At 41.2% G+C, this 12,712-nt stretch overlaps 1 protein-coding gene across 1 annotated transcript in view; it reads right to left on the minus strand.

Annotated features, from left to right (window-relative positions):
• Window positions 1-275: 275 nt before the first annotated feature.
• TTC39C (tetratricopeptide repeat domain 39C) overlaps window positions 276-12,712 on the minus strand; it is a 130,444-nt gene continuing 118,007 nt past the window's right edge. Inside the window, exons 11-14 of the mRNA XM_069731212.1 lie at window positions 11,148-11,245; window positions 10,561-10,665; window positions 3,321-3,359; window positions 276-2,835 (exon numbers count right to left, since the gene is read on the minus strand). Coding sequence (XP_069587313.1) covers window positions 2,746-2,835; window positions 3,321-3,359; window positions 10,561-10,665; window positions 11,148-11,245 — 332 coding nt within the window. The 3' untranslated portion in view covers window positions 276-2,745. The remainder of the gene's footprint in view (window positions 2,836-3,320; window positions 3,360-10,560; window positions 10,666-11,147; window positions 11,246-12,712) is intronic.

The raw sequence follows: 12,712 nt of genomic DNA on the forward strand, positions 1-12,712 counted from the left end.
TTTGGGTCACCTTCCTATAAGGGCTCGTGCTTATGGATGTATGATAGAACAATGCAACTTCGGATATGTATAGAGACCCACAAGCTTCGATGGGGCCCTACCATAACTTAACATTACTATTTCAGAGCGATCCAGAAAGGTCACTGCCATGAACAAACACGAAAAGTCATATGGATGATCAGTCACATGGCAGAGCTAAAAAGATATTGCAGTGCAAACGCCAAGTACCATGTGGGAACTGTAATGGATGAACTGGAATAAAGAGTATCGCAGTATCATGTTAAAACTTTTATTCTAATACAATGTTAACATTTAAACAAGGTTTATATTAATTGTCATCTATTCCTATGCACTAGGAAGAGTTTGTTTCACATTCTAAACCATGAAAGGAAATCTGTCCGTAGGATCATCCCTCCCAAACCATCTATATGGGGATGTAGGTCATAGGAAGCTGAATAAAATGATACCTTGTTATTGGTGATCTGATGTCTTATTCCAGAGAAATCCACATTTTTCTTATATGTAAATGAACTGTTCAGGACTACGGGCTGCACCCTGCTCTGTATCCGAATCACCCCAGGGATTATTTTAAGTACGGTAAAAGGAGGCATTACCAGTGTGACATGTAATGGTTACCAGTGTGACATGTAATGGCCTCTCACTGCAGAGCTGTGTGCGGTTATACATCTGCAGGTTCCTCTCTGCTTCCATCTCACAGTATTACATTATTGTTGCAATACAGCAGAGCTGTGAGAGCTGCAGCTGCTAGCGTATTAGTAACGAGACAAAGTTCAGTTCTACTGTTCTTCCTATGACCTACATGCGCATATAGACGGCTTAGGAGGGTTGATCCCCTCTAACAACATTGACCATGTCCCTGGGTGAACAGGGTGTATTCAATAGATATTTCAGTACTGATCTAAGCATTACTAATGTAACAATATAGTAAATTGTAGGGTTTGGACATCTGGCTCCATCTTTCATCTATCCTGTATTTCCTTCCAGTAATAGCTTCTCGGCGTACCATATGGTCAGGTAATATCTTTTGTAACAAATGGTAGCAGTAGTCAATTGATGACTACTGACATGTCTTCAGGTGCCACATTTCTAGGAATTATTTTGAAAGAAAATATCAGCCCTGTGGGATTGCATTAGTAAATCACTACTAATTAATAAAAAAAAAAAAAAAAAGGTAACACCATGGCTATGTGGCACAATTAACCCCACATGTCTAAGTGGAAAATGATGTCCATGAGCGTTATTACATTGGAAGAGATGAATGTATTGTGCACAGCCTTTCGGAAATTCTCCATTCAATATACTGTTATAGGGTTCTCCATTACTGCCACTTTGTCAGCATAGCTAATGTAGATCAAAGAGTCTTCCTTGTACATGAAGCATATGTAGACATGCTCCAGGGAAGGTAAAGTGGCACTTCAGCATCACTGCCCTCTGCTCCATATGGCCTTACCTCAGGGGACACATCTGCCGGAGACCCAAATGCTTACTTCAGCTGCATTAGTGAAAGTGGCAGCAGAAGAGAACCCGTTTCACAGACGCCAATGTCCAACATGTTTTGCTCTCCTTACCATGGCATACAGAATACTAGCTTTTTAAGGAATCGCATTTTAGAAACAGATTTCCCTAAAAGTACATTTAAAACTTTCTAACCCCATTTTTACCAGTATGGTTCCCTTTTACCTTGGAAAAAAAAAAGTGCAACTTTAAAAAAAAAATGTAGCACACGCAGAATGAATATACAGTAACACAAATATTAAGTGCCATTAAATAGACGACAATATCCCTGAATTCAACAAAAAGTCAATTTTCAAGTACGTACAGAAGCAAAAGTGCTACAACTTTAATTGTATTGCCTTTCACCACCCTTCAGGGCTGGTTTATTTTTTTGTAATTTAGTCTTTGTTGATTGATCCATTTCACCTCTTCGAAAAAAAGGAGGCCTCGACGCGTGCTCCTGACTAAGCAACTGAAACGGCCATTTCTGCTGTCATTTTTCTTATGGTAAATGGCTGACTACAGTCCACAGAAACAGAAATTAAGGGGGTGATTTATATCCCGAGTGGTGACATTTAATAGAATGCTCCAATAATCCTGGTGATGATCGGGTGATTAGACAGGAGGAAGAAGCTTCTAACGATCATCATATATGCAGATTTTTCCCAGTCACCGAGGATATTAAAATGTCAGTTTTACTACGTGGCAGATCTGGCCAGATCACATATATCACTCTGAGTGACGTGTGCTTTTCTCACGCAGCAGTTCAGCTCACACAACATTGTGTTTTATAGACAATATATTCGCCTAATCTTAGAACTGGGTAGCCTACTGATACAATACAGCAAAGGAACAGAACATATAACAAACAGTAAAAACGGAATTAAAAAATCATGGACGAAGTGAGCTAAACTGCTGCGCCAGCTTTGATTGACACAAGGGTTAACCGGACATGCTACACAGGTCATTCCCATGTCTCTAGGGCAGACATCCAAGGTAGTGATGTCCTACTCCAGTTACAGTCCTACTCTTCCAGATTCAGCAGCTTGTGAATTCTCTCTCTGTCCGGCTCTACCGCTGCTGTGAATAGTCCCAAGTCTCCGGCACGGGCGGCTGTCTAAGGGAACTCTCAGACCAATGTCATCTTCCACAGTCTGCCATTTTAATCCCCTGCTTTGTGGTAAAGTGTGGAAAGCGGTGTGGGATTTAAGAGTCACGTCCTCCTCTCCGTCACTGAGGGACGACTTCCCTGAGAGAGGCCAAGGCTGCGTGGATACGAACATGTAACCTGTTCTCGAAATCATAGCCAGTGTATTCTTCCTGCAACAGCCATGAAAAAGAAAAATGTAAAAACATCAGTCGGGGAAGCAAACGCATAGAATATATAGGAGGCTATTAGTGAAAGGGTTAAAATGTACTCGTTATTAAAACGCTAATCTGACCTCACACATTCACACTCATTGCCTAAGGTACCAGACACCTCTACAGTCGATCAGAAGTGGTCGGTCTCCTAGGCACAGCGCTTATATGCTCTCTCCAAAACAGCTTGTAAGCGCTGCTTTGAAGTTGGGCGGATCCCTGGATGTGGCCAATTTCAGTGCCCACATGGTTCGTCGGATGCAAAGGTTTCTTCTGCTTGCAACATTGTAGAGGGCGCGCTTCATGCCAATGGCGGGACGATGACACCTGTCAATGAATCAGGAGCAAAGCACCCACAGCAAGTATGGAGGCAGGAGAGCGGTGCGCTCCCGAACGGCAATGGTTAGATCTACCCTTTATTATAATAAAGTCATTAATAATATTACCTTTGCTTGAAACAATAATGCTTTCCCCTTTCCAACGGTCTGTTAAAATAAGAGGAAAAAAAAAAAATATCAATATATAATTTTTACTTTTTGGAATACAGAGATTAAGATATATAACAGAAAAACTGTCATCGTGTACTTAGACCACAATTACTAAGCAGTTTCCATCTGTTGTTGGTGTGAAATGTTCCACAATAACTAACAATCAGTGATGCAATCTTCATCCTCCATGATGACTGGTGGCATGTAAACGGGTGGGCACCGCTGGTCAGAATTACTGTTATTGTGAACAGTTAAACAAGTTACAGATGAAATAATCCCTAAAAGCATTAAAATTAAAGAGGACACATTTCCTTTGTATTTTAGGTAAAAAAAAAAAAAAAAATTATATAAATGGGTGGATGCAAAAGTTTGGGCACCCTGCATGGTTAGTACCTAATAAAAGGAGAAAAAATATGACAATCAAAAGCGCCAGATGATAGTCAAAGTGCAAAAGAATTTTATTAGAAAAACTCGAGGTAGGGGGAAGGGAGGATACACATACACATGCATCTACCGTACTTGGTGTAAACCCTATGTAATATAGTTTACTTCTCATTTTCACCATCAGTATATATTCCTGGGTGACACTCACTTTATACTATTGCAGAGTTTGGCTTTGCTTAGGAGTCAAATTCTTGTACAGTCATCATCTATTATGCGATAAATGCCAACATGCCCACGCTCCTGCTTTGTGCGTCCTTGCTTTTATTAATACGTGTATTTCCCCTTTCCCCCTACCTGGATTTTTTCTAAACATTTTTTTGCACTTTGACTATCATTTGGGGCTTTTGATCGTCATTTTTTTAATCTTCTTATTAACCCTTTGCTGACAATTCGTCCTGATATCGATAAGTCCTATTGTGTATTTAGGTTTTTGGGCACCCAGAGCAAGAATTCAGTTTGGTGGGCCCTCATGCACATATGTGATTTGCACACTTAGATCGGGGTCACACTGCGAGCGTGATGGGAAAAACTAGCGGGAGTCTCTCGCATCAACACCCGGCACTGCCGCCGGCACTCGGGACTGGAGCGCACGGTTGCATGTATTTCTATGTAGCTGAACGTTCCAGTCAGAGTGTCGGCGGCAGTGCCGGGTTTTTTCGCATCACACTCGCAAGTGTGATCTCGGCCTTAGTCATGTACCGACGAGCTGTTCTCCCTAATTCCCTCAATGTTCAGTGAAAAACAGAGAAGCTTGTTGTCATGTGACCATAAGATTGAAAAATCACACAATAGTGAATGACTGCTGTGAACTTGCAAGCAGAGCTGAATCCTGACAGTGAGGATATTACACAGTTAGGATTGGCATGCTACAGGCATTCATTTTATAATTAAAGGGTGCTTTCCAGGTTTGAGATGAAAATGTGCAGTCACTCTAGGTGACTACATGTTTCTGAATTTTTCCCCCAGCATGCACTGCGCTTTTAGGATTCTACCTTGCCAGTGGCAAGAGTGGATGGTCATGTGAGTGCAAGTATGCGATTTGTATACTTCTGGCCACATTCAGACTAGATGTGTCCAGCCTCGCACAATTCATTTTCATTGAGTCAGGCTACGCACGTCTAGTCAGCATGTGACCCCATGTATGCAAATTGCCAGCACTAGAGTCCTGACAGCATGAAGTGTGCACTGTGAGAATTCAGAAGTCTGCAGTCACATAGAATGACTGCAGACTCAAACTTGGACAACCCCTTTAATGCTCCTAACAAATAAAAATATGAGAATTAGTATCACAAATTTTTTTACAGATACCTTATATGTGATGTTGTCTCTGATTGGAGTAGTTCTCTTTCTTTTCTTCATTTTATCCAAACACCACGATGACTTTTTCATCTACAGCTCGTCTATGCAGACTTTCAACTTCTCTGGTATTCTGCACCACATCCCCACATGATGCCCTTAAAGATAGTAATGTCATTATAATACTCCCAAATAAAAATATCTTTCCTACACTCAGCCCCTAACAAATAATTACCGCTCACTATATTCCCTGCACAAAATATGACCCACACACTGCCCTCCACACAGGGTACATGCCTTCCACACTGCCATCTCCTTTTCATACTGGGCCCCCTCTTCACACTGTGTTCCCCTATAAGGACCAGTCTCTATACTGTGCCCTCTCATCACACCCTCTCTCCCTGGCATACTGTGCCCTCCAGGCTGTCCCCTTACACTGTTTCTCCATGCTACTCCCCCCACACTACTCAGTCTCTATTCTGTGCCCACTCATAGTTTTTCCCCCCCCATACTTTTTCCACACTACTTCCTCAATAGTCTAGATACACATTTTCCCCTCCATCCTAATACTGTCTCCTCTCACATCCCCCTGCTAACCATACTACTAACCCATCCACCCACTCACCATACTGTGTCTGCACCCATCCCTTCCCACTCCCCATATTGTGTCCACATACATTTTCCCCTCACTCTCCGTACTGCCTTGTCATATATTTACCCCATCCCTGTCCAAACTGCCCTCATACATCCTCCGACTCTCCATACTGTGTCTGCACACATCCTATCACCCTCTCTCCCCATGTGTCCGCTTATATTTTTCCCCTCGCTCCCCATACCGTTTTTACCCATCCCCCCACTCACCATACTGTGTCTGCACCCATCCGCCATAAGGTTTCCTTATATATACCCCCATCTTCCTCCTCGTTACTCATACTGTGTCTTCAAATTTCTCCTGCACCCAATATCGTATCTGCATCTGTCCCTTCCTTGCCCCCCAACCTTGAGTCCTCAAATCTTCCCCCTGTTACACAAACTCCCCCACACACTAAATCTGCCAACGCACATTAAATCTGCCCCCACAATAAACCTCCCCACCACTCCTGTTACACTTAATCTTCGGCATCTTCAGCTCCACTGGAGCACTTCACTCACCGGCGCGCATTGGTGTTATGTCTGCAGCGTCATCACATGACCTGACATTGCTCTGACCAGAGAAATTGTTCACTGGGAGCCGCTGCACTACACCTTCTGTGAGCCAGCTGTCACCTTGACAGCTGGCTCAGAGAACAGCCGACTCCCAGTCCAAGGAGGAGGCAAAATGCAACCACCGGGTGAGACACCTTGGACTGCCACATTACACGGCCCGACTGCGCACAAGTCAAATGCACCACCTGTCCCCCCCCCCCAGATAGGTCCCTGAGTCCTAGCATATCAAGAGCATGTAATATGTGTTAAATATTTTATAATTCCATGTACACTATATGCTGGACATGCTACTAACTCCCATGAGTAATTTTGTTATGATTAGTACCTAGTAGCACCCACTTTTGCAAGTTTCACAGCTAGTAAATGCTTTTTGTAGCCAGACAAAGTCTTTAAATTCTTGTTTGAGGGATTTTCATCCATTCTTACTTGGAAAATTCTTACAGCTCTGTGAGATTCCGCAGTCATTTTGCATGCACTGCTATTTTGAGGTCTAGCCACAGATTTTCAATGCAGTTTAGATCAGGTAAAATCTGCATTTTGCGCCATTTGAGGTGGTCTATTGTGGATTTTGATGTGCGTTTAGGATCATTATCCATTTGTAGAAGCCATCCTCTTTTCAACTTCAGCTTTTTTACAGACGGTGTTATGTTTGCATCAAGAATGTGTTGAAATTTAGTTGAACCCATTCTTCCCTCTATCCTTGAAATGTTCCCCGTGCCATTGGCTGCAATACAATCCCAAGGCATGATTGATCCACCCCCATGCTTAATGGTTGGTGAGATGTTCTTATACTGAAATTATGTGTCCGTTTATTCTCCACACACATCTTTGATCATTGTGGCCAAAGAGTTGCCTTATGGGTCCACAGGACTGGTTTCCAAAATGCATCAGGCTTGTTTAGATATTCTTTTACATACTTCTGATGCTGAATTTTATGGTGAGGACGCAGGAGAGGTTTTCTTCTGATGACTCTTCCAAGAAGACCATATTTGTGTACGTGTTTCGCAACCGAAGAACAATGTACCACAACTTCAGAGTCTGCTAAATCTTTCTGAAGGTCTTTTGCAGTTAAGTGGGTGTTCTGATTTACCTCTCTAGCAATCATATGAGCAGCCCTCATTGAAATTTAGCTTGGTCTTCCAGACCTTATCTTGACCTCCACTGTTCCTGTTAAGTGCCACTTCTTATTTCCATTTTCAACTGAGGAAAGGGCAACTGGAAAACGCCTTGCTATCTTATTTTAGCCTTCTCCTCCTTTGTGGGTCTCCACCATTTTGATTTTCAGAGTGCTGGACAGCTGCTGCTGTTTTTTGGCCCAATGGTAGAGAAGGCTGTGTTTTTATAAAGCTTTATAAAATTTTCATCACCTGGCCTTTCCTAACGATGATAGTGATCAAGCCATAACTCAAAAAGGCTAATTGAGGTCTGGAACCTTGGTCAAAGTTATCTGAGTACAGAAAACTCCAAGGGTGCCCAAACTTTTGCATAGGCCCTTTTTCCTTTTTGTAACTTAAAACGCAAAAAAAATTACATTTTTTTTTGCCTAACATACAAATAAAATGATCTGTTAGAGATCATTTCTTGTTCAACAAATTTTGATCAAGGGTGCCCAAACTTTTACATGCCACTGTATATTTTACATGTAGAGGCAAGGCCTCATCAGGAAAACCATCAGCAGGAGACTGAAGAAGAATACAGGTGGTAAGAATATTTTTTTCTAGGTTTTACAAGGTCACAGATTTTAGGACTAGTCATGATTTATATTGTTAAGTTGGTGAAAGCAATGGCATGAAAAATTTACTCATAGAAACCATTCAGAATATTCATAACCTATACTTACCTTGTCCAAGAGTATAAATTTAGATCTCATTTTCTACCTGGCAGATTCATGGAAGATATTGAATGAAATTAACCCCTTACTGACATATGGGTACGTCATAGGCCAGGTCGCAGACTTTGATGTGGGCTCAGGTACGGAGAACCTTTGCCAGAACTCGATGGTTTTAATGGCTCGTGCAGACGACCGTAATAATTGGATGAGTGTTATCCATCATTTTGACGTACCCATCTTAGTCTATGGCACGGTGCAAGTGTAAAAAAAAAGAAAAAAAAGTTGCTGCGTGTCCGAGTTTGATGCAATATCTGGATAACACTTGGCCATGCAAGTCAATGAGGCCTTGGAAAACATCACACTGCACTCGAATGACATCCCAGTACAGTCCAATTTCCGCAGACTGACAGCCACGCATGGAGCTGAGCTCTGCCCGCGGTTGTTAACCTATTAAATGCCGTTGTCAATCCCGGGGGTGCGCTGTTCTACCCTCCCATCAGCACGTTGAGTGCCAATGTGCTGCCATGACAGCTAAATAATGACGTCATGATGGTAGTCCTGTGTAAGCCAGGCTGTGGCTGGCGTTCTTAGGAGAATGTGGTTTTTGCAATATACAGCAATCCTGTTGTATTGAAGTATATAGCACAAGCGATCAGATTAAAGGGACTAACAAATTTAATGAAAAGTTTAAAAAAAATAAAAGTTCAAAGCACTCCCTCAGTTTTCCCTTTAAAATGTGAGAAATAAAAAAGAAATTGGTATCTATACTTTCGTAATAGTCCAATTTATCAAAATCTGAAATGAATTTACTTGATTGGTAAATGGCATTAAGAGAAAAAAAATCAAAACCACCAGAATTGCAGTTTTACGGCTGCTGCAAGAGCACACAAAAAATGTAATAAGAGGCGATCAAAACATCGTTTCTCCCCCAAAATGGGATCAATAAAAATATCAGTACATAGAACCCAAAAAAAAAAACAAGCCCTGATGTTAGCTCGGTTACATAAAAATGGAAAATATTCCGCTTTCAGAATGTGGTAAAGTTTTTTTCTTTTTTTCACAAATTTTTTACATTCATTTTCACCACTTTATCAAATATGTACCGCTTTTTATTTTTTTTAGTGATATTGATCTGATGTATCATATTTCCAGGTCATTTTTAACCAGATAATGAATGCTGTAAATAAAAAAGGCAAAAAGCACTTGTGGATTTGTGTTGTTTTTTTTTGTTTTTTTGTTTTTTAAGCGTGCCCTAAAAAAGCATTTGTTCAGACTGGCCTAACGCCACAACGCATTAACCTAAATATCCCTGTGTGGCCCATTCAAAAAAAATTAAACCATAACCAGGTTCCTGGCATCATGGTCTCATACATTTCATGCAGTTAATAGCCTCCTGTGTCTGTACTCTTACATCTTTAGGCTGTTAACTGGTTCATGCAGCTTTACATGAACACCCGATTCTTACACTATGGCTGGTCCAAACAACGAAAGCAATTGTTACCATCCACCTCTCGTGTCTCCCTCTTTCCTATAGTTTGTAAGCTTGCGAGCAGGGCCCTCATTCCTCCTGGTATCTGTTTTGATCTGTGTTTATTGTTATGCTGTAATGTCTATTGTCTGTACAAGTCCCCTCTATAATTGTAAAGAGCTGCGGAATATGTCAGCGCTATAGAAATAAAATTATTATTATTTTCCCGCTATTTCACTGCAATTGGATTTTTTTTCCCACTTTCCAGTACATCACATGGTAAAATGGATGGTGTTAAACAGTAGTACAACTCTTGCTGCAAAAACCAAGCCATCATTTCGATGGAAAAATACATAAGTTATGGCTCTTGAAGGAAGGAGGAGGAAAAAATGAAAGCGTAAAAAACGCAAATTGCCATGCTGGGAAGGGATTAATGGCTGCACACTTTGTGATGAGAGCAGATATCAGCTAACCTAGTGTTCTCAGTTACATACAGATATCACACGATGTATTACAAATCCCAACATGGCAAAATGTGTTACTACTAGTGATGAGCGAATACACTCGTTACTGGAGATTTCGCGAGCATGCTCGGTAGTCCTCCGAGTATTTTTTAGTGCTCGGAGATTTCGTTTTTATCGCCGCAGATGAATGATTTACATCTGTTAGCCAGCATAAGTACATGTGGGGGTTGTCCGGTTGCTAGGGAATCCCCACATGTAATCAAGCTCGCTTATAGATGTAAATCATTCAGCTGAGGCGATGAAAACTAAATCTCCGAGCACTAAAAAATACTCGGAGGACACCCGAGCGTACTCGGGAAATCTGGAGTAACGAGTATATTCGCTCATCACTAGTTACTACATATAAACCTATCAAAGTCCACAATGTCTTAAAAACAAATGAAGTAACTTATCAACCATTTGTGGTGCTCCCATGTAAAATGCGAGTACCTCTGGTGTATCCAGCAAGAGGCAGCCTAGTTCATAGCAAGCGTACGGCTGGATGTAGAGGTTCTGCTGTCGTCCCTGCTCATCCTTCACTGCACGCTGGAAGAACTGAAAAAAAGAGCAGAAGATTGCAGCATGTTCATCTGGACATATGTGACAGCAAACAACTTCAAGCCAAAAAGCCATGCTGATTAAATCAGGTCTGTCACCAGATTGCACAGTACAAACTGCATATATCATTAAGCAGATCTCCTAGTTCTGATGAGGCAGGTGTACTTACTTTTAAAATCCATGTTAGAACGGCTGTATAAGCCTTTCTGAAATTTTAACTCAATCCTTCCCACTTAGCCTGGCTTAGAGATCTCCAGTGTCCCCCCTCCCAGCTGCTGAGGTCTCACACTGCTCAGAACAAGCTGTCTGTTGGGCTGCATCAGCAGAGACGGAGGATACTGGGACTCATGAGCTGTATCACTCTTTAGCTGAACTCATAAAATGCTAAGTTTATTATTAGGGTCATACAGCCATTCTGATATGGATTTTTATACCATTAATAGTTCTGTAGTCCAAGAGTAGGACAGCTGATGTCTCACCTGAACAGCATCTTCAACATTCCCCAAACATTTATGTATGGCTCCAAGGAGTAAGTTTCTCAGTCCAACTACGGATGGATCCACAACTTCATGGCAAGCTTCAGTCAACGTGAAATAAAAATGAGAAGTACAAGTTAGTAAATTATATTAGAGTAGGTTCGTGTATGTTGGGATGAAAGAATTAGAATAACTCCCTTACAACTATAGAAAGACTACTACCCATATGCGTGTATGTACCAAACATTCATGTATGACTGCATATTAAAGGGGTTGTCTAGTCTAAAGCTACAAATCTGCAGTCACTATGTCTGCAGTCTTGTGGATCCTCACATTGCACAAACTGCATGCTGTGAGGATTCTCCAATGCAGGGAACAGGCAGTCATGTGACCGCAAAACTTTGATTTACATACTTCCGGCCTCATTACAACTAGACGTGTCCGATCTTGCTCAGTGCGCCAATCTAGTAGGCACATGACAGGATGCCCCTCTCTTTATTTCATTTCCAGTCGCTGACATCTTTCCCACACCATAATCATAACTTCTAACTCCGCCCTTCATCTGGCCAAAATCATACTTCACCACCCTCATCACTTCACTAGCTAACAATCCAACATGACTTTTCAAAATCTTACACTCTCATTTGAGCCGTAAAGCACAGGCCCCAGTCATCAACCTCATCGGTGAGAACCTGGCCATGTATATCCTAAAAAAAAAAAAAAAAAAAAAAAAAAAAAAAAAAAAAAATCAACCACATCCATCAGGACATTTCTGCCCAATCTCCGCAGTGTGTGATAAGTATTGAAGAACTCCTAATTAAAAACAACTTTTACTTCATCTAATATATAAAGCTGAATGTGTGTGTATGTATGTATGTATGTATGTATGTATGTATGTATGTATGTATGTATGTATGTATGGGATTGGCATCTGCACCGTCGCAGCTACAGCCACAAAATTTTGCACAGTCACACGTCTGGACCCCGAGAGCGTCATAGGCTATGTTGTGAGGTGAAATTTTAACCCCGCGCGTTCCAATTCACCACATAATTTTGCCCCTATCTAAATAATGGGGAAAAAGTGAAAGGAAAAAAGTGTTGGAGGCAAATTGACAGCAGCCAGATGTGAACAAGGGGAACTTAACCCCTTCATGACCCAGCCTATTTTGACCTTAAAGACCTTGCCGTTTCTTGCAATTCTGACCAGTGTCCCTTTATGAGGTAATAACTCAGGAACGCTTCAACGTATCCTAGCGGTTCTGAGATTGTTTTTTCGTGACATATTGGGCTTCATGTTAGTGGTAAATTTAGGTCAATAAATTCTGCGTTTATTTGTGATAAAAACGGAAATTTGGCGAAAATTTTGAAAATTTCGCAATTTTCACATTTTGAATTTTTATTCTGTTAAACCAGAGAGATATGTGACACAAAATGGTTAATAAATAACATTTCCCACATGTTTACTTTACATCAGCACAATTTTGGAAACAAAATTTTTTTTTGTTAGGAAGTTATAAGGGTTAAAATTTGACCAGCGATTTGTCATTTTTACAACGAAATTTACAAAA

Source organism: Ranitomeya imitator, chromosome 6 (genome assembly GCF_032444005.1).
Source record: "Ranitomeya imitator isolate aRanImi1 chromosome 6, aRanImi1.pri, whole genome shotgun sequence".
Lineage (NCBI taxonomy): Eukaryota > Metazoa > Chordata > Amphibia > Anura > Dendrobatidae > Ranitomeya > Ranitomeya imitator.